The sequence below is a fragment of the Ranitomeya imitator genome, chromosome 4 (genome assembly GCF_032444005.1).
Source record: "Ranitomeya imitator isolate aRanImi1 chromosome 4, aRanImi1.pri, whole genome shotgun sequence".
NCBI classification, from domain to species: Eukaryota; Metazoa; Chordata; class Amphibia; order Anura; family Dendrobatidae; genus Ranitomeya; species Ranitomeya imitator.
Window position 1 is genome coordinate 9,690,633 of NC_091285.1, and position 23,220 is coordinate 9,713,852.

A 23,220-nucleotide genomic window follows, 5' to 3' on the forward strand; every position below is an offset into this window, starting at 1 on the left:
GCTGAAGTGGCAGCCACATTGGTGGTCCGCCATCACCGGGCCGATGCCAAATGATGGGTGAATACCTCTTTATGGATCAAATAATCAGTCTCGTACAATTTTGGGAGGGATAGGCCATCACCCAGATTCCCCCCCAAGAACAGACCCGTGGATGGCGGTCATTACTTCATGTTCCTGGAAAGCAGCAGCAACATGTCAGCAGCCGACGCCGCCATCGAACCGTTAATGCAGCCAGAATGGAGGCAAGACAGGCGATGTCTGGTGAGGGAGGCCGAGGAGAGGAAGGAGTTAAAGCGCTCACCTTGCCATCGGTGGCCACGTAGGTGGGCCTCCGGTAGATATCGTGCACCAGGCGCTGGAGGACCCCTTTAATAAAGTTAGGGGGTCTTCACATCTACGCAAAGCATAAAATGTTCTGAAATACTTGTATCTCAAATTCTTTCCAAATCTCTGATTGCTGTCAGTGAATGGTGACATTTATATCCCTCCTGGACTTGGGAACATGTTGAGGGTGGACAGAACACAACTGAAGCAAACCCTCAGCTGTGAGATGACTGAGCCTGTACACCGTATTTCAGTCTCCAGATGTAAACAGCAAGCAGAGATATTGGAAAGGCTACGATTATTGGATAGTTTTAGAACTTTTTGATACAGGTTTCACCTTCAGGCCACTTTCACCAAACCATCGCCGGCCTCAGCAGCGCTCGCCGGCCCCCCGCATTCAATGGGGACTTATCTGCCATGCCAGGAGGTGCAGAGGTAAGGACACATACAGGGCTGGTATAGAGGGTGGGCATGCTGCATCGCCGCCGCTGCTGGTGCTGCTTGCTGGGGCTGCCGGAGCGCATGGGCAGGATGCATTCTAGAGCCTTGGAAAGCTTGTCAGCAAAGGTTTCCTCGGGGGACGTCCAGCGAGGAGAGGTGGGGACCGACGGAGGAGGGGAGTACAGAGGCAGGAGAGGGGTGGAGGAGCAGACGGGGATGCACATGGACATGCTACGACACCGACGTGGCTATGGGGAGAGAAAACACAGAAAATCAACATAACATGAAAACAAACAGGACAATGGGGGTGAAGACAAGTGCTGGTGACAATGGAGTCTTGTGGGGTAGGGGGTGACAGCATGGATGCAGTATGGTGACCGCTAAAGAGGAAGGGGCTACTAGAAGTCGGCTCCTGGCATGGACCTCCATCTGAACCAATACCAATAAAGAGTCGGGTGTACTTTCTTTTCTCTCGTTTAACTCAACATGTTTCCTGGAAGTTGCATTAACGTGGCAAAAGACATTACTTACTGGCTAGAGGATTTTCCATAACTAAAGAGAGTGCCCCAGAGAGAGGATCTGCCCTCCGAGGAGAGGAAACCTACAGAGTAAAAGGAGGAAATTCTCCAATCACATCAGCACCCCTTCAAAAGAAACAGCTCAGCAAAAAAATTTTTTATTATGAGACACCATGTGAGCCAAACCCCCCCCCCCCCGCCCCAAAAAAAAAAAAAGACCGTAATGTGACCCACAAATTTAGGAGAGAAGGGCGCTGCCATGGGTTCTGGAAAACCCCATTACTGGTAATTAACATCTGTTCCGCTAACCCATGACAGCTCCCCGGAGAGAGTAGAAGAGACCCCGTAAACCTTAGGGAGACCAATGCCTGTAAAAGACTTCTCCTAAAGAAAAGATCGGAAGACAACCCCTAGTCTTCTAGGGCAAGAAGGTCACTAACTATAAGGGCTTAGGACCACAAGATGGCAGCTTTTCTGCATGATTATCCCCCATAGGCCATACTTAGTGCTCCGAGTACCAGATTCAAGTCCCAGGTTGGCAGTTTTGGGGCAGACATTGGCCTAAAGTTCGCCTGGAAATCCAACTATTACTTGAGGTACAAAGAGCCAACATCTGAACTTTGTCATAGCCGACAGTCACTTCTCGATTACATTCTGGAGTAATTGTAAAATGGGTCTGTCCGGTACGACATATGTTTTGTTTTGTTTTTTAACCCTGAACTTTTTAGGAACTTCTGAAATGATCTGACAGATCTTTTCATGGTAATCACCTCCCTACTTTATTTTTCCAATGTTGAGGCCAGATTAGGTGAAAACCCTTTCAAAATTCCAGGTTGTCAAATGTTGGCTGGACATCTGAGCATGGAGAATCGGGCACCGGGATCTGGAATCTCTGGTAGAACCCATGGATCAGAGTTTGACATTAGTTGAGGCCATCGGGATCACCATCGCCTGATCTTCCCTGATCTTCAGACCTGCATTATGATGAACCCATCTCCTGCTTGAGAGCTTCTCTTGGGATCCAGAGAAAACATTGTCTTTACTTTCCAGTTTTGTTTGCCTACAAACAGATCTATGTCCGAGGCTCCACATCGGTTCACAATTTGCTCCAACACCTTCGGATTAAGAGTCCACGACTTAGAAAGGTCGCTTTTCGGTTTTCCTTCCCCCTTATGTGAAGGGATAGGGGACACCATTCTGCTACCTGCAGGATCCGATCAGTTTCTGCCATCAGGGACCTAGATCTTCTTCCCTTTCTTGACAATTTATGTCCCAGTAATACTGTTGCCTGGTCAGATGCTTCTTTCATTTCACTGCTGAAAGCTCATTCAGGTTGGAGGAACCAGACCCTCTTCTTGTGACCACAAACCTAAGTCCCTCAGATGAGCTCTTCAGCCCTGAGGACTCGAGTGTTATAATCCAGGGCAAGTGACTGGATAGATTCTCCACTTGTAACCACCAGAGGAGAGAATGGATAGCAGCGGTGGGAAGAGTAAATATGGCCTCTAATCGCCCCTTTAATGTTCTTGTTTCTTCCCCAGGAATTCCCATTGCAAGTAGTGGCCGGATTAACCACCAGGGACGATACCTCCTCCTCTTCTGGAAGCAAACATTTCTGGTTGATTGAATCCAGGAGGATGAGGAGGAATAATTGTGCAGTTTTGGGATCTTGTTTCGATCCAACATCATCATCCATCAGGATGGCTCCGATTCCCCTGATCTGGTCCTTGCGGTGTCGGCTGGATCTGCCAACTAACCAGAAATCGTAGGAAATAGGGTCCTGGAAGTGGGCGGTCGCCTCTGACAAAATCATGATAAATACCGGATATTCAAAATGGAAGAGCCTGAAACTGGACTTGCTGGATCTCTCCTCCGTGCCGAGAGTCGCTCTTACGTACTTTTTGACGATCCACTCGGATCGGGACCTGCTTGGAGGCGTCAAAGCTAAAACTGCCAGGAAACTATCTGGAGAGAGAAGCTTATTGCCGGCATTGTGGATTCTATCCTGAAAGTTTTGACTTTTAGGAACTTATGGTGGAGTCTGTGTCCTTTACCAAAATGAGGGTCGAGTAGAGCACCCATCCCTCTTCTTTCGGGACTTGTATTAGAAGAGATTTTCTTTTCCCTTCCGAGGAACAGAAGCGACTAACTTTAGTCCCGATTCTACGGTATTGAGAACTTTCGGGGGTCTTTTACGCCGATACCTCATCCTTCGAAAACATTTTGTATACAAGGGTAAGACTAAGTTCGAGAACCACTTTTATTTAAGGTAATGTCCTTGTCCTGGTATGGAGCGAAGCTTTGACATGGGCTGGATATCCCCCAACCACAGAAGACCTGGCTGTCCACCATCAAGGCCCTACAGTAAAAGCCTGCTGAAGACTCCCGGCCTCTTAGGAGACATCCGCTTTCCTAGCCAGGGGGTCTTTCAATACCCCCCATATCAAAGGACAGTAACACTCTTGATATCCATTTCTTCTATGCAGGACTGACGGCACTTTTTTCTCCCCGACACGGAGCCCCGGGAGTGTGCGATGTCTTAGTGATGCACCGTCTAGGCCTCTCCTCTAAGACATAAGGATAACACCCCAGAGGTCACTCATCCCCTCAGGAGCCCTCAGATGCCGAATTAGAAGGAATCGCACCCGCCAAATGATCCCTTCCTCCGCTGCGGCCTCCTCCATCCTGCAGCCCAGACACGACCCTGCCGGCGAGTCGACCACGCTTCTGCGCTGAACCTCGCTAATCAGATCGGTCCTTTTCAGACATGTGGCGTGCCCCTTACGTCGGATGAGCCCCGCGCAGCCCCCGACTGCCGCCCCACCGCTCTGCTGCACTTCACCGGGGATGTGATGCGGCGCCCCAGCTCTCCATCTGACCGGCCGCGAGCAGCACACTGTCTGCCCCCAGGAGGTAACCGGACCACAGCAAGTACTCCATGGACAGAGCCCCAGGGTGCAGATTCCCTTCCAAGGACAGGAAACCACTGACGCCATGGGCCAGGCTCCTCCTCGTACTCTGTAGGTTTCCAGTCCTTAAAGGGCAGATCCTCCTCTCTCTCCGAGGGACTGACGTGGGGAATAAGGAAATAACGGATTCAAGTCTACTGAAACGTAGTCTGAAACGTCTACTGGAGCCTGTGGTGGCCTGAAGTCTCGCCTACATGCTTTACACTGCAGCTCCGCTCCATTTAACTACAATAGTCAACACAAGTCCGAGGCGCCCCCTTCTATATCAGGGACTATGGCTGCAATTTTGTCATTTGCCATCCTTTCCCCTGCAGCTTTGCTCATTCAGACTGGCTGCACAATCTCCGCACGGAGAGGAAATCCATTACATGTAGCACCAGCGTGACGCATTCTCTAAATGTTTACACACTGGATTATGCTCCAAACACACCCAGAGCTGCACTCCTAGTGCTGCTCCTCTTTTGCAACACAGCACAATACTAAGATCTCAGCAGTGCATTCTGGGTGGGCTTGGGGGGTGCAGAAAGGTTTCCAGGCTGCAACCAGCAGAATTGTGAATGCAGCTCTGGGTGGGACTGGAGAACAAGACGTGATGTATTGAGAGCACAGGTCCCATCATCTCTATTTCTGGGGTCGCTCGGTCTCTTTCCGGGACCCGGGATTACGGCTGCCGATCCTCAATATTTCACGAATGAACAGGATTTAATAAAACAAACAAAATTAGAATTTGAAAGAAAGAGAAGCAAAACCGAGAAATATCAGAGGGATCGGGGCTGTCCGGGGGTCCGGCCTCAGGCCCCTCGTCCTGTCTGGAGCTCAGTGATTGGGGCCATCCGGGGGTCCGGCCTCAGGCACCTCGTTCTGTCTGGAGCTCAGTGCTAACATTATAATAATATAAATAAAAGGGACATGCGGGGAACGGGCAGAGGACGGGGGTCCAGGAGGCAGAGGACGGGGGTCCAGGGCTTTACATTACATCAGGCAAATATCTCAGCGCAATGGGAAACAGAGCCTCATGCAGGACTGTGTACACTGAAAGACCACAACAGTCCCCCCCTAAATAATCCCATCAATAATGATAGAAGGCAAAGACCCCAGAAATATATCATGTTAATACTGTCGTCCTGTGAAGCAAATGGACATCCCGAATTCATGTTACCTCTATGGGGCAATAAGCGGCAGGTACCCGGATGTGATGCAGCACAAACAGAGTCCTGCTTCCCCCAAGCCCGCGAGTAAAAGGGGGGGTCCCGCGCCAGGCCCGCGAGTAAAAGGATGGGGTCTCGCGCCAGGCCCGCGAGTAAAAGGATGGGGTCCCGCGCCAGGCCCGCGAGTAAAAGGATGGGGTCTCGCACCAGGCCCGCGAGTAAAAGGATGGGGTCTCGCGCCAGGCCCGCGAGTAAAAGGATGGGGTCCCTCGCCAGGCCCGCGAGTAAAAGGATGGGGTCCCGCGCCAGGCCCGCGAGTAAAAGGATGGGGTCTCGCGCCAGGCCCGCGAGTAAAAGGATGGGGTCCCGCGCCAGGCCCGCGAGTAAAAGGATGGGGTCTCGCGCCAGGCCCGCGAGTAAAAGGATGGGGTCTCGCGCCAGGCCCGCGAGTAAAAGGATGGGGTCCCTCGCCAGGCCCGCGAGTAAAAGGATGGGGTCCCGCGCCAGGCCCGCTAGTAAGAGGATGGGGTCCTGCGCCAGGCCCGCGAGTAAAAGGTGGGGTCCCGCGCCAGGCCCGCGAGTAAAACGGGGGGAAGGGGGCCCGCGCCAGGCCCGCGAGTAAAAGGTGGGGTCCCGCGCCAGGCCCGCGAGTAAAAGGTGGGGTCCCGCGCCAGGCCCGCGAGTAAAAGGGGGGGTCCCGCGCCAGGCCCGCGAGTAAAAGGGGGGGTCCCGCGCCAGGCCCGCGAGTAAAAGGGGGGGTCCCGCGCCAGGCCCGCAAGTAAAAGGGGGGGTCCCGCGCCAGGCCCGCGAGTAAAAGGGGGGGTCCCGCGCCAGGCCCGCGAGTAAAAGGGGGGGTCCCGCGCCAGGCCCGCGAGTAAAAGGGGGGGTCCCGCGCCAGGCCCGCGAGTAAAAGGGGGGGTCCCGCGCCAGGCCCGCGAGTAAAAGGGGGGGCTCCCGTGCCAGGCCCGCGAGTAAAAGGGACATAGTTACACATGCCAGGCTGCAAGTAAAGGGGCCGAGATTATAAATTCCTTTCCCGCGTCTGTCCCTCTGATAACACTACTGGACGTCCCCAGTAACTTACCCCTACTGATGAGCTGAAGCCGCCTGGCTGGGGCTGTACGCTAGGACTGCTGTAGCCGGACGCAGCAGTGGAGGAGACCCCCAGATCCTGCTGAGAGCTGTAGGAGACGGCGTGCTGACTGGCAGCTCTTGACTCAGAGTACACCGTGGACCCCTGACCGCTGTCAATCATGGCGTCCGCTATGTAGGGAAGACAAGTCAGGAGAGATATAAAGCGGCTGCACCGAACTATCAGCAGGAGACTAAGTGCTTCTACTGCGAAACTGGACCACTCTCCCCACCCTCCCCTGGACCACTCTCCCCACCCTCCCCTGGACCACTCTCCCCACCCTCCCCTGGACCACTCTCCCCACCCTCCCCTGGACTACTCTCCCCACCCTACCCTGGACTCACAGGTCACGGATATGCTGGGCTGCTGATACTGCAGATGCTGGTCGGCCTCTGGCTCCTCCGGCTCTACCTGGGACGTGGTGGTCTTCCCGGTGCCGACAGGGGGGCTGTGTGGCTGCACCTCAGTCTGCTGCACCTGCGGCTCCAGGCCGCCCTCCTCCTGCTTCCTTTTCTCCTGCTCCTCCCGCACCTGTTGCCGCTGCTCTCGCTTGCGTTTGATCAGCGATACTCGGTCTTTGATGGCTTTGGCCATGGTTTTGTGATCGGCCTCACAGACGTAGCCGGACTCCACCTGCAGAGGGGAAAGAAGTTAAAAGGATAGTAAGTGCAGTGTCCCTTTAAGAAGCCGGATGCCAATCAGCAGAGTGTGGCCCTCACCATCTCCTGGGCCACGTCATCGGGGACGTCCCTCTCTAGATCAAAGGAGAATTCGATGGCCTCGTTGTCCTTGTATTTGCCCTTCAGCTTCTTGATGTCCTCGATGCGCAGCCACAGTTTCAGGGCGATCTTCTCCCCGTCGTCCTCCTCCGCCAGCTCCACCCGCACCCGGGTCTCCTCCTGGAAGAACGCGTGGTTCAGGAGGTCCTTGATGACGTACCTGCCCAAAACAAGCGGGAGGAACACACGGGAGGGTCAGCCGTGCCTCAAGACCATGGACAAGCAGAACGCGGCGGGCAACTGTGCAAAAATCTCTCCTCCGGTTAGGTCTAAAGCTGCATTCAAAATCAAGCAATGCATTATGGGAGCTCAGCGCAGCAGAATTGTGAAAGAAGCTCTGTACGAACTGGTTGGCCTGACTCGCTAGCAAAGAAACAGTCATGGCTGCCAGCGGCCGCCCGTTTAAGGAGCCATTTCCATATTAATGATTAGGAAAGTATTGCAAAGGTGAACGGAAAACAAAAGCAAGCGTCGCCTCGAGCGGCCGTAGAGATCGCCTGCCATATAGCTGCCGCCTGCAGGGGGCGCCGTCCTTGACACTGCAACCCTTCCACTGCTCCACATACCCAGGGGACGTGACCCGGCACCGGACCAGTGCCACTAATGGAAGAGACGTGGTCCAATATGCTCGAAGGGTTAACCGAGCGCTGCTGAAATACTCTGTGCTGCGTTCGTACCTTTCATCTTTGTTCTGGCGGATGCATCCCTCGATGATCTCCTTCACCTCCGGGATGGCGACCTTATCGAAGCTGGCCGGCTTCACACCCTGCAGACAGAGGAGAGAACGGAGCCATCAGCGGACCGGGGGGTCGTCAGGCGCAGCCCCCACACCAAACCACGGCTTACCCCGGGCGCGTGGTGTGAACGCAGATTCTGGAGCGGCCAGTCTGGGCACTAGGGGGCGCTGTGTAGTTTCACGTAGTACTGCGCCACCTCCAATGGCGGCGACGTGCGCCAATCACACGGTTAAAGGGGCTTATCCAGGATTAGAAAAACAAAGCTGCAAAAAAACTGCGCCACCCCGGTCTACAGGTCAGGTCTGGTATTGCAGCTCAGCTCTACTGAATGTGGTTCCGGACAAACAGCCCAGAGGTGGGGTGGAGGGGGGGCCACAGACGATGGAGGGGGGAGGGGGTCACGTGCCCCCCTTATAGTATCATTAACCAGCGATGGGAAGGTGACCCATACACATACTAATGCCACCGAGCACAAAACAAGCTGAAATGGCTGATACCAGAGGACAATAGAAGGCATTCAGCAAGCGTCCTGTCACTGCGGTAATCCCTCTGCCGGATGCAGAGTAAGGGGCAGAGCTGGCAGCTCCCTCCATCCCCGGCACTCACCCACCTGACTGCCCGGACATTCCCGGGAGGCGCTGCAGCAGCAGCAGCAACGGGAGTCCACGAAGAGGATCACCGGGGAGAAATCCTTCCACATATAATCCATTGGGCTGGAGCAGGGAGGCACGGGGTCACCGCACAGCGGGCGCAGGGAGCCGACCAGTGACCGAGCCGGGCATGGTGCTGGGACTATTAGATCAGAGGACGCCGAAGCCTCCTACACTTGGAGAAGCAGCGCAGGTAATGTGCCAGCCCCCTCCGGGCACAGCCCGGCCCCCACACCCTCACCATTGGTGAAGCACACTCCCTCCGCACCAGGGACCACAGTCCACCATGGCTCCGTCCCCATACAGATTAACCCTTCAATGCCAGAAAGTGCTCTGTGTATTCTATGTGCACGGACCCTTTGGGACCACGTGTGGCCCGGTGTAACCAGTCATACAGCACAGGGGCCCCGGCCCGGTGTAACCAGTCATACAGCACAGGGGCCCCGGACCGGTGTAACCAGTCATAGAGAACAGGGGCCCCGGCCCGGTGTAACCAGTCATACAGCACAGGGGCCCCGGACCGGTGTAACCAGTCATACAGCACAGGGGCCCCGGCCCGGTGTAACCAGTCATACAGCACAGGGGCCCCGGCCCGGTGTAACCAGTCATAGAGAACAGGGGCCCCGGCTCGGTGTAACCAGTCATACAGCACAGGGGCCCCGGACCGGTGTAACCAGTCATACAGCACAGGGGCCCCGGACCGGTGTAACCAGTCATAGAGAACAGGGGCCCCGGACCGGTGTAACCAGTCATAGAGAACAGGGGCCCCGGACCGGTGTAACCAGTCATAGAGAACAGGGGCCCCAGACCGGTGTAACCAGTCATACAGCACAGGGGCCCCAGACCGGTGTAACCAGTCATACAGCACAGGGGCCCCGGCCCGGTGTAACCAGTCATACAGCACAGGGGCCCCGGACCGGTGTAACCAGTCATAGAGAACAGGGGCCCCGGCCCGGTGTAACCAGTCATACAGCACAGGGGCCCCAGACCGGTGTAACCAGTCATACAGCACAGGGGCCCCAGACCGGTGTAACCAGTCATACAGCACAGGGGCCCCGGACCGATGTAACCAGTCATACAGTAAAGGGGCCCCGGACCGGTGTAACCAGTCATAGAGAACAGGGGCCCCAGCCCGGTGTAACCAGTCATACAGCACAGGGGCCCCAGACCGGTGTAACCAGTCATACAGCACAGGGGCCCCGGCCCGGTGTAACCAGTCATACAGCACAGGGGCCCCGGACCGGTGTAACCAGTCAGAGAACAGGGGCCCCGGACCGGTGTAACCAGTCATACAGCACAGGGGCCCCGGACCGGTGTAACCAGTCATACAGCACAGGGGCCCCGGACCGGTGTAACCAGTCATAGAGAACAGGGGCCCCGGCCCGGTGTAACCAGTCATACAGCACAGGGGCCCCGGACCGGTGTAACCAGTCATACAGCACAGGGGCCCCGGACCGGTGTAACCAGTCATAGAGAACAGGGGCCCCGGCCCGGTGTAACCAGTCATACAGCACAGGGGCCCCGGCCCGGTGTAACCAGTCATACAGCACAGGGGCCCCGGACCGGTGTAACCAGTCATACAGCACAGGGGCACCGGCCCGGTGTAACCAGTCATACAGCACAGGGGCCCCGGAATGGTGTAACCAGTCATACAGCACAGGGGGCCCGGACCGGTGTAACCAGTCATACAGCACAGGGGCCCCAGACCGGTGTAACCAGTCATACAGCACAGGGGCCCCAGACCGGTGTAACCAGTCATACAGCACAGGGGCCCCGACCCGGTGTAACCAGTCATACAGCACAGGGGCACCGGCCCGGTGTAACCAGTCATACAGCACAGGGGCCCCAGACCGGTGTAACCAGTCATACAGCACAGGGGCCCCAGACCGGTGTAACCAGTCATACAGCACAGGGGCCCCGGACCGATGTAACCAGTCATACAGTAAAGGGGCCCCGGACCGGTGTAACCAGTCATAGAGAACAGGGGCCCCAGCCCGGTGTAACCAGTCATACAGCACAGGGGCCCCAGACCGGTGTAACCAGTCATACAGCACAGGGGCCCCGGCCCGGTGTAACCAGTCATACAGCACAGGGGCCCCGGACCGGTGTAACCAGTCAGAGAACAGGGGCCCCGGACCGGTGTAACCAGTCATACAGCACAGGGGCCCCGGACCGGTGTAACCAGTCATACAGCACAGGGGCCCCGGACCGGTGTAACCAGTCATAGAGAACAGGGGCCCCGGCCCGGTGTAACCAGTCATACAGCACAGGGGCCCCGGACCGGTGTAACCAGTCATACAGCACAGGGGCCCCGGACCGGTGTAACCAGTCATAGAGAACAGGGGCCCCGGCCCGGTGTAACCAGTCATACAGCACAGGGGCCCCGGCCCGGTGTAACCAGTCATACAGCACAGGGGCCCCGGACCGGTGTAACCAGTCATACAGCACAGGGGCACCGGCCCGGTGTAACCAGTCATACAGCACAGGGGCCCCGGAATGGTGTAACCAGTCATACAGCACAGGGGGCCCGGACCGGTGTAACCAGTCATACAGCACAGGGGCCCCAGACCGGTGTAACCAGTCATACAGCACAGGGGCCCCAGACCGGTGTAACCAGTCATACAGCACAGGGGCCCCGACCCGGTGTAACCAGTCATACAGCACAGGGGCACCGGCCCGGTGTAACCAGTCATACAGCACAGGGGCCCCAGACCGGTGTAACCAGTCATACAGCACAGGGGCCCCAGACCGGTGTAACCAGTCATACAGCACAGGGGCCCCGACCCGGTGTAACCAGTCATACAGCACAGGGGCACCGGCCCGGTGTAACCAGTCATACAGCACAGGGGCCCCAGACCGGTGTAACCAGTCACCTCTATGGCACTGCACCCTACTAAGGCTGTAACATGGTCGCATGCGGCACCCCAGGGTGTGAACAGGCACCTACAGCAGACAAAGGGTTACTGGGCAGTCACTGATAGATGTGACCCGCGGGCCGATACATCGTATGTAGGACACTGGATTGTTATCCCTTCTGTGCCACCAAGGTCCTAACGCACCCAATACACCCAAGTAACGGGGCGGCCGCCCCAGCCTGCTCCGCCATTACCCACTTTTGTCAGGACGGGGCCCCGCAGAGCGTCACCTGTCGGCCGGCACTTCTAGATCTCACCTTCACCGGACGTCACAGAAAAGGAAGATCCACAATTCTACAAAGTATCAAACAACGAAGGTCAAACGTGTAATAATCCCACATAGACAGGTGTTTATTACCCCATATTCAGTGCAACCCAACCCTGGTCCTGTGATCACACCCTGCCACATTACAGACCCAGGTCCCGAGATCACATCTCCACCACACAACGGGGGTCCTGTGATCACATCTCCACCACACACCGGGGGTCCTGTGATCACATCTCCACCACACAACCCCGATCCTGTGATCACATCTCCACCACACAAAGGGGGTCCTGTGATCACATCTCCACCACACAACGGGGGTCCCGTGATCACATCTCCACCACACAAAGGGGGTCCTGTGATCACATCTCCACCACACACCGGGGGTCCTGTGATCACATCTCCACCACACAACGGGGGTCCTGTGATCACATCTCCACCACACAAAGGGGGTCCTGTGATCACATCTCCACCACACACCGGGGGTCCTGTGATCACATCTCCACCACACAACCCCGATCCTGTGATCACATCTCCACCACACAAAGGGGGTCCTGTGATCACATCTCCACCACACAACCCCGATCCGGTGATCACATCTCCACCACACAAAGGGGGTCCTGTGATCACATCTCCACCACACAACGGGGGTCCCGTGATCACATCTCCACCACACAAAGGGGGTCCTGTGATCACATCTCCACCACACACTGGGGGTCCTGTGATCACATCTCCACCACACAACCCTGATCCTGTGATCACATCTCCACCACACAACGGGGGTCCCGTGATCACATCTCCACCACACACCGGGGGTCCCGTGATCACGTCTCCACCACACAAAGGGGGTCCTGTGATCACATCTCCACCACACACCGGGGGTCCCGTGATCACATCTCCACCACACAAAGGGGGTCCTGTGATCACATCTCCACCACACACTGGGGGTCCTGTGATCACATCTCCACCACACAACCCCGATCCGGTGATCACATCTCCACCACACAACGGGGGTCCTGTGATCACATCTCCACCACACAACGGGGGTCCCGTGATCACATCTCCACCACACAAAGGGGGTCCTGTGATCACATCTCCACCACACACTGGGGGTCCTGTGATCACATCTCCACCACACAACCCCGATCCGGTGATCACATCTCCACCACACAACGGGGGTCCTGTGATCACATCTCCACCACACAACGGGGGTCCCGTGATCACATCTCCACCACACAAAGGGGGTCCTGTGATCACATCTCCACCACACACTGGGGGTCCTGTGATCACATCTCCACCACACACTGGGGGTCCTGTGATCACATCTCCACCACACAACCCCGATCCTGTGATCACATCTCCACCACACAAAGGGGGTCCTGTGATCACATCTCCACCACACAACGGGGGTCCTGTGATCACATCTCCACCACACAACGGGGGTCCCGTGATCACATCTCCACCACACAAAGGGGGTCCTGTGATCACATCTCCACCACACACTGGGGGTCCTGTGATCACATCTCCACCACACAACCCCGATCCTGTGATCACATCTCCACCACACAAAGGGGGTCCTGTGATCACATCTCCACCACACAACGGGGGTCCCGTGATCACATCTCCACCACACAAAGGGGGTCCTGTGATCACATCTCCACCACACACTGGGGGTCCTGTGATCACATCTCCACCTCACAACCCCGGTCCCGTGATCACATCTCCACCACACAACCCCGATCCTGTGATCACATCTCCACCACACAACGGGGGTCCTGTGATCACATCTCCACCACACAAAGGGGGTCCTGTGATCACATCTCCACCACACAACCCCGATCCCGTGATCACATCTCCACCTCACAACCCCGGTCCCGTGATCACATCTCCACCACACATCCCCGGTCCTGTGATCACATCTCCACCACACAACCCCGGTCCTGTGATCACATCTCCACCACACATCCCCGGTCCTGTGATCACATATCCACCACACACCGGGGGTCCTGTGATCACATCTCCACCACACAACCCCGATCCTGTGATCACATCTCCACCACACAACCCCGGTCCTGTGATCACATCTCCACCACACATCCCCGGTCCTGTGATCACATCTCCACCTCACAACCCCGGTCCCGTGATCACATCTCCACCACACAACCCCGGTCCTGTGATCACATCTCCACCACACATCCCCGGGTCCTGTGATCACATCTCCACCACACAACCCCGGTCCTGTGATCACATCTCCACCACACATCCCCGGGTCCTGTGATCACATCTCCACCACACAACCCGGGTCCTGTGATCACATCTCCACCACACAACCCGGGTCCTGTGATCACATCTCCACCACACATCCCCGGGTCCTGTGATCACATCTCCACCACACAACCCCGGTCCCGTGATCACATCTCCACCACACATCCCCGGTCCTGTGATCACATATCCACCACACACCGGGGGTCCTGTGATCACATCTCCACCACACAACCCCGATCCTGTGATCACATCTCCACCACACAACCCCGGTCCTGTGATCACATCTCCACCACACATCCCCGGTCCTGTGATCACATCTCCACCTCACAACCCCGGTCCCGTGATCACATCTCCACCACACATCCCCGGGTCCTGTGATCACATCTCCACCACACAACCCCGATCCTGTGATCACATCTCCACCACACAACCCCGGTCCTGTGATCACATCTCCACCACACAAAGGGGGTCCTGTGATCACATCTCCACCACACAACGGGGGTCCTGTGATCACATCTCCACCACACAACCCCGGTCCTGTGATCACATCTCCACCACACATCCCCGGGTCCTGTGATCACATCTCCACCACACACCGGGGGTCCTGTGATCACATCTCCACCACACAACCCCGGTCCTGTGATCACATCTCCACCACACATCCCCGGGTCCTGTGATCACATCTCCACCACACATCCTCGGTCCTGTGATCACATCTCCACCACACAACCCCGGTCCTGTGATCACATCTCCACCACACATCCCCGGGTCCTGTGATCACATCTCCACCACACAACCCGGGTCCTGTGATCACATCTCCACCACACAACCCGGGTCCTGTGATCACATCTCCACCACACATCCCCGGGTCCTGTGATCACATCTCCACCACACAACCCCGGTCCCGTGATCACATCTCCACCACACATCCCCGGGTCCTGTGATCACATCTCCACCACACATCCCCGGGTCCTGTGATCACATCTCTATGTAAATAACATGCAGCAAAATTCTAGAATATTATTTATCTGTTGTGAGGGGATGAAACAAAGGAAAATAATCCAACATCTAGAACCATTTTGCTGGAGCAGAGATGTAATAAGAGGTATAATTACCAGCAGCATTCCTATTCTCCTAATAAGTTACTGCGCCCCTTCCCCCACACTCCGGCGGACAGCGTGTGCCTCAGCGCTGGGACAACCAGTGGAAGGAGGAGGAACCATTATCCAGAAGTAACCTGACCGGACTGGACCAAAACAAGTCTATATCCAGGAGATCTGACCGACCGCTGGGATTTAATTAACTTTGTATGGAGGCTCCGGAGCAGGAGACGAAGCCAATGATCGGCTCTGCGGCAGTGATCGAGTCCACCCCTGCCATCGCCGTGTAATCAGGCTGACTTGCCATTCAGGAGCCTGGACAAGCTGGGTGACCACCTGAGGGAGCAGTCTCGCATATGGCAAATTTTAGGATTGTTTTATCTACGAGGCTCCGCTGTGCGCGCCCGGCATGTCTGTACGACAGAGCTGTACCGCGTGTGACCACCTCCATAAAAGCAGAAGGTTTGGCACTCTGTAGGTCCACATCATTCAGGAGAGTGATACGACATCAGCAATGATCTTAGGGATGCAATTGTTGCCGCGATCAATCCAGGACGGGTTATAAGGCCGAGTCCAAACCACTTTTAAAGTCCCTTGTTCTACAGTGAGAAAACAAGTGAAAAATATTCACGACCAGAGTGGACGTCCCACTAAATCCCCTCAATGTCAGAGCATGTAAGAAACCCAAGAGCTAAAGCTCAGACTCTAAAGGCCTTACAATGTTACAACAAGAAGAAAAACAAACCCTGACGTTTTGCTCATTTGGAAGGATGAAAGCCGCCACTTTTTTTTTTATTATAAAGAAAAACGAAAATGGCTGAGTGGCTAAACCTTGCAAAAATGCTTAATAAGACCCAAGACTTACGAACCTACGTCCTTCGTAGAGACGAGACTGAAGCGAAGGAGTAAGAAGTAGAGTGGTGGTGGGGGATGATTTGTGCTCGTTTTGCAGCAACAGGACCTGGGCACCGGGCAGACGTTGAGTCGACCCATGAACCCCTTTGTTTACCAAAGCGATCTAGAGCCAAAAACAGGAGGTCACCAATTCAAAAGCGACCGTACGGCCGAAACTGGGTTGTGTCTGATGGCTCTGCTGAGAAAACAGAACGGCTGAAAGTAAAGAATGGCCGGGTCACGTGCCTCTGTTATGTCCCCGAAAGTAAAAGTATAACATTCAAAGAGGGTGTACTTACTTATCTCATGCATACATACACCCCTATATATATTCTATATGCTCTCTTATATTTACCTGTCATACTAGAAAAAAAAGTTCAAAAAAATAAAAAAATAAATAAAAAGCCTCTGCCGCCGCCGGCCCCTGCAGAGAACTATTGTCAGGAGCTGCTGAAGTTTTCTGATCCTAATTTACTGACGCATGAAGATCTGACCTTGTGCTGAACTCAGAAAAAGAGACGACACCTCAGCTGCAAAACAACCCACCGAGAGACCACTCCGCAGCGTGACTACCGGGCCAAAATCCTACAGCCCGAGCCCTCCAGACAGATCACTGGCCACCATCCCTGCGCCCTCCAGACAGATCACTGGCCACCATCCCTGCGCCCTCCAGACAGATCACTGGCCACCATCCCTGCACCCTCCAGACAGATCACTGGCCACCATCCCTGCTCCCTCCAGACAGATCACTGGCCACCATCCCTGCGCCCTCCAGACAGATCACTGGCCACCATCCCTGCGCCCTCCAGACAGATCACTGGCCACCATCCCTGCGCCCTCCAGACAGGTCAATGGACACCATCCCTGCGCCCTCCAGACACGTCACTGGCCACCATCCCTGCGCCCTCCAGACAGATCACTGGCCACCATCCCTGCGCCCACCAGACAGGTCAATGGACACCATCCCTGCGCCCTCCAGACAGATCACTGGCCACCATCCCTGCGCCCTCCAGACAGATCACTGGCCACCATTCCTGCGCCCACCAGACAGGTCACTGGCCACCATACCTGCGCCCTCCTGACAGATCACTGGCCACCATCCCTGCGCCCTCCAGAGAGATCACTGGCCACCATCCCTGCACCCTCCAGACAGATCACTGGCCACCATCGCTGCGCCCTCCAGACAGATCACTGGCCACCATACCTGCGCCCTCCTGACAGATCACTGGCCACCATCCCTGCGCCCTCCAGACAGATCACTGGCCACCATCCCTGCGCCCTCCAGACAGATCACTGGCCACCATCCCTGCGCCCTCCAGAGAGATCACTGGCCACCATCCCTGCACCCTCCAGACAGATCACTGGCCACCATCGCTGCGCCCTCCAGACAGATCACTGGCCACCATCCCTGCACCCTCCAGACAGATCACTGGCCACCATCCCTGCACCCTCCAGACAGATCACTGGCCACCATCCCTGCTCCCTCCAGACAGATCACTGGCCACCATCCCTGCTCCCTCCAGACAGATCACTGGCCACCATCCCTGCTCCCTCCAGACAGATCACTGGCCACCATCCCTGCACCCTCCAGACAGATCACTGGCCACCATCCCTGCTCCCTCCAGACAGATCACTGGCCACCATCCCTGCTCCCTCCAGACAGATCACTGGCCACCATCCCTGCTCCCTCCAGACAGATCACTGGCCACCATCCCTGCTCCCTCCAGACAGATCACTGGCCACCATCCCTGCGCCCTCCAGACAGATCACTGGCCACCATCCCTGCGCCCTCCAGACAGATCACTGGCCACCATCCCTGCGCCCTCCAGACAGATCACTGGCCACCATCTCTGCGCCCTCCAGACAGATCACTGGCCACCATCCCTGCGCCCTCCAGACAGATCACTGGCCACCATCCCTGCGCCCTCCAGGCAGGTCACTGGCCACCATCCCTGCGCCCTCCAGACAGATCACTGGCCACCATCCCTGCGCCCTCCAGACAGATCACTGGCCACCATCCCTGCGCCCTCCAGACAGATCACTGGCCACCATCCCTGCGCCCTCCAGACAGATCACTGGCCACCATCCCTGCGCCCTCCAGACAGATCACTAGCCACCATCCCTGCGCCCTCCAGACAGATCACTAGCCACCATCCCTGCGCCCTCCAGACAGGTCACTGGCCACCATCCCTGCGCCCTCCAGACAGATCACTGGCCACCATCCCTGCTGCCAGGGGAGTTTTAAAGGGCCAGTACATAGTAAATGGAAACGGTCTGCAACTTTCTATCATGCTTTATGCTTCACGCCGTAAGATCTCTGCTGGCCGTAACTGACATAAGGCCAGACGTCACACGCGAGAGGAAGGCAAAAAACCCTCCATCTCAGGCGGCTGCTTTCTTTCTCCTCCATGCTTTACACTGCAGTTTGGTTGCTGTGCTCAGATCAGAAAGGAGAAGCCAGAAGTTACGGCGAACATGACACCGTCGGCTCTGCTACATCATCAACCCTCCCATCAATCGGCAGATTGTGCTGGGGGAGAGGACACAGGTGGGGGGCTGTGCGGCTACACGGCATCACCGAAACTGCTCCCACGGGAAAAGAATTTACAAAACAGCTAATTAACTAACACTGAGGGGATTAAGAAAAAATACAGGACAGTAATCTGGGGGGAGAGATCACATGGGGGGCTCCTCATATCAGAGGGTCCTAATGACCCAGTCACCTGACTGCTTAAAGGGGCGCTGCGGGAAATAAGGCGAAAACAACGTACAACAACAAGTGCTGACACGGGCTCCACGGTTAATAATTACTGATCTCTGCAGTTAAAGTATTTCTGCTGAATATCCTGAGGCCAAACCTGACGGAGCAGAGCTGAGGGTTTGTTACACTTGTATCCAGCTCACACAATCCTCTGTAATGTCAACAGTTTACAGTGTTATAATACTGGTGATAAGGAACCAGCAGAATAGTGAGCGCAGCTCTGGAGTATAATAGAGGATGTAACTCAGGATCAGGAATGTAATGTATGTACACAGTGACTGCACCAGCAGAATAGTGAGTGCAGCTCTGGAGTATAATACAGGATGTAACTCAGGATCAGTAATGTAATGTATGTACACAGTGACTGCACCAGCAGAATAGTGAGCGCAGCTCTGGAGTATAATACAGGATGTAACTCAGGATCAGTAATATAATGTATGTACACAGTGACTGCACCAGCAGAATAGTGAGTGCAGCTCTGGAGTATAATCCAAGATGTAACTCAGGATCAGTAATGTAATGTATGTACACAGTGACTGCACCAGCAGAATAGTGAGTGCAGCTCTGGAGTATAATACAGGATGTAACTCAGGATCAGTAATGTAATGTATGTACACAGTGATTGCACCAGCAGAATAGTGAGTGCAGCTCTGGAGTATAATACAGGATGTAACTCAGGATCAGTAATGTATGTACACAGTGACTGCACCAGCAGAATAGTGAGCGCAGCTCTGGAGTATAATACAGGATGTAACTCAGGATCAGTAATATAATGTATGTACACAGTGACTGCACCAGCAGAATAGTGAGTGCAGCTCTGGGATATAATACAGGATGTAACTCAGGATCAGTAATGTAATGTATGTACACAGTGACTGCACCAGCAGAATAGTGAGCGCAGCTCTGGAGTATAATACAGGATGTAACTCAGGATCAGTAATGTATGTACACAGTGACTGCACCAGCAGAATAGTGAGTGCAGCTCTGGAGTATAATCCAAGATGTAACTCAGGATCAGTAATGTAATGTATGTACACAGTGACTGCACCAGCAGAATAGTGAGCGCAGCTCTGGAGTATAATACAGGATGTAACTCAGGATCAGTAATATAATGTATGTACACAGTGACTGCACCAGCAGAATAGTGAGTGCAGCTCTGGGATATAATACAGGATGTAACTCAGGATCAGTAATGTAATGTATGTACACAGTGACTGCACCAGCAGAATAGCGAGTGCAGCTCTGGAGTATAATACAGGATGTAACTCAGGATCAGTAATGTATGTACACAGTGACTGCACCAGCAGAATAGCGAGTGCAGCTCTGGGGTATAATACAGGAGGTAACTCAGGATCAGTAATGTATGTACACAGTGACTGCACCAGCAGAATAGCGAGTGCAGCTCTGGGGTATAATACAGGAGGTAACTCAGGATCAGTAATGTATGTACACAGTGACTGCACCAGCAGAATAGCGAGTGCAGCTCTGGGGTATAATACAGGATGTAACTCAGGATCAGTAATGTAATGTATGTACACAGTGACTGCACCAGCAGAATAGTGAGTGCAGCTCTGGGGTATAATACAGGATGTAACTCAGGATCAGTAATGTAATGTATGTACACAGTGACTGCACCAGCAGAATAGTGAGTGCAGCTCTGGGGTATAATACAGGATGTAACTCAGGATCAGTAATGTAATGTATGTACACAGTGACTGCACCAGCAGAATAGTGAGTGCAGCTCTGGGATATAATACAGGATGTAACTCAGGATCAGTAATGTAATGTATGTACACAGTGAATGCACCAGCAGAATAGTGAGTGCAGCTCTGGAGTATAATCCAAGATGTAACTCAGGATCAGTAATGTATGTACACAGTGACTGCACCAGCAGAATAGTGAGTGCAGCTCTGGGGTATAATACAGGAGGTAACTCAGGATCAGTAATGTAATGTATGTACACAGTGACTGCACCAGCAGAATAGTGAGTTCAGCTCTGGGGTATAATCCAGGATGTAACTCAGGATCAGTAATGTAATGTATGTACACAGTGATTGCACCAGCAGAATAGTGAGTGCAGCTCTGGAGTATAATACAGGATGTAACTCAGGATCAGTAATGTATGTACACAGTGACTGCACCAGCAGAATAGTGAGTGCAGCTCTGGGGTATAATACAGGATGTAACTCAGGATCAGTAATGTAATGTATGTACACAGTGACTGCACCAGCAGAATAGTGAGTGCAGCTCTGGAGTATAATACAGGATATAACTCAGGATCAGTAATGTAATGTATGTACACAGTGACTGCACCAGCAGAATAGTGAGTGCAGCTCTGGGGTATAATACAGGATGTAACTCAGGATCAGTAATGTAATGTATGTACACAGTGACTGCACCAGCAGAATAGTGAGTGCAGCTCTGGAGTATAATATAGGATGTAACTCAGGATCAGTAATATAATGTATGTACACAGTGACTGCACCAGCAGAATAGTGAGTGCAGCTCTGGAGTATAATACAGGATGTATTCATAGTCTCTGTGCCCCTGCCATACCCCCCGGCATGCTCAGCAGTAGGGGGCCATTACGATGTGTTCGCAGTGACGTTGACCGGCATCTTGTTACATACAGGCGCCCGCATGTCCTCAGGGTTTATCCTTCTAGCTGTTCTACATCCAGAGCTCATTACACAGGATCAGCAGGGCTGATTACAGGTTGGACACTTTTTTCCTGGTATACGGCCATTTATTTTATTTTTAAAGCAAAAGCCCAAAACTTCTACAAATGCCACAATGGATAAGTCGGTTATAACATCACTCGTGCACCGACGAACATCTTGACCCTATTTTCCTATATTTCTGTGGCTGACACTGACCCCAGAAGTAAATCCACGATGTGCTGCTTCTATCTGCAAGCACTCCAGCCACTACAACTCCCAGCATGAAGCACAAATAGCCGGCATGAAATCCTACAAATCTCCACTAGTGGCGGCTGCAGGAAGATGTTAAGTCCGATCATTGAGGGTCCGAGATCTGCTGGATCAGGGTCCTTAGAGAAAGGTGGAGTCTCAGATTCGCACTCCCCAATGTATAAAGCGTACAGGAACCACGTACTCCTGACTAATGCGCAACCGGGTGATGCAAAATTACATCATTAAATTATTTTTCCTTCAATTAAAAAAAAAAAAAAGTGCAGGAAAATCCATTGATTAACACAAGGGCACAGCAGGACAACAAGGACCCGGTGGTACGGAAGGTTCTGTGCCGTCTCGGTACATGGCACCCGCGTGTAAATGTTTAACAGAGCGCCGACATTATACCGCTTTATGGCTGGTGTAGTGCCGAAGGCGGCAGCATAGCACTCCAGCACTAAAGAAAGGACGAGGCTTATGTGAGCGCCCACTGGTGGCTGCAACGTCACACGGCAGCCGGAAACCAAAACGTTATGTGTCCCCCTCACACCCAATGATCGATGGCCTGTATGGCCCAGGATGGTCGGGGCATCAGCACGTTTATTACGGCCTCATGCAGAGCCCATCAGGGTGAAGCCCCCTCTCCAGGCTGTGTCCAGTTTACAAAGACCACTGCACTGGGTTCGGGTGAAGCCGTTACGCCTGCCTGAGGAAATCGCAGCTTCACCTGACGGCATAGCTCTGGGGGTGGGCACGGCTCTGGCGGTGGGCACGACCCGGGCGCGAGAGAGAGAGCGAGAGCGAGAGACACCCCCCGGCCGCCCCACGGAGAGGGAGAGAGAGGGAGAGAGAGAGGGAGAGAGAGAGGGAGAGGGAGAGGGAGAGACAGAGAGAGCGAGAGAGACAGAGAGAGCGAGAGAGAGAGAGAGAGCGAGAGAGAGAGAGAGAGAGAGAGAGAGCGAGAGAGAGAGAGAGAGAGAGAGAGCGAGAGAGAGCGAGAGAGCGAGAGAGAGAGCCAGAGAGAGAGAGCGAGAGAGAGAGCCAGAGAGAGAGAGCCAGAGAGAGAGAGCCAGAGAGAGAGCCAGAGAGAGAGAGCCAGAGAGAGAGAGCCAGAGAGAGAGAGCCAGAGAGAGCGAGAGCGAGAGAGAGCGAGAGCGAGAGAGAGAGCGAGAGAGCGAGAGAGAGAGAGAGAGAGAGAGAGAGAGAGAGAGAGAGCCAGAGAGAGAGAGCCAGAGAGAGAGAGCCAGAGAGAGAGAGCGAGAGAGAGCGAGAGAGAGCGAGAGAGAGAGCCAGAGAGAGAGAGCCAGAGAGAGAGAGCCAGAGAGAGAGAGCCAGAGAGAGAGAGCCAGAGAGAGAGAGCGAGAGAGATAGAGAGAGCGAGCGCGAGAGAGAGCGAGCGCGAGAGAGAGA

The 23,220-nt window shown here is 54.5% G+C and overlaps 1 protein-coding gene across 1 annotated transcript in view; it reads right to left on the minus strand.

Moving 5' to 3' along the window:
* The window catches only part of WNK1 (WNK lysine deficient protein kinase 1), a 72,392-nt gene that overhangs the window by 23,946 nt on the left and 25,226 nt on the right, over positions 1-23,220 (minus strand). The window contains exons 4-10 of the mRNA XM_069761874.1: positions 9,997-11,641; positions 8,659-8,868; positions 7,989-8,077; positions 7,252-7,471; positions 6,877-7,165; positions 6,485-6,663; positions 774-1,013 (exon numbers count right to left, since the gene is read on the minus strand). Coding sequence (XP_069617975.1) covers positions 774-1,013; positions 6,485-6,663; positions 6,877-7,165; positions 7,252-7,471; positions 7,989-8,077; positions 8,659-8,868; positions 9,997-11,641 — 2,872 coding nt within the window. The remainder of the gene's footprint in view (positions 1-773; positions 1,014-6,484; positions 6,664-6,876; positions 7,166-7,251; positions 7,472-7,988; positions 8,078-8,658; positions 8,869-9,996; positions 11,642-23,220) is intronic.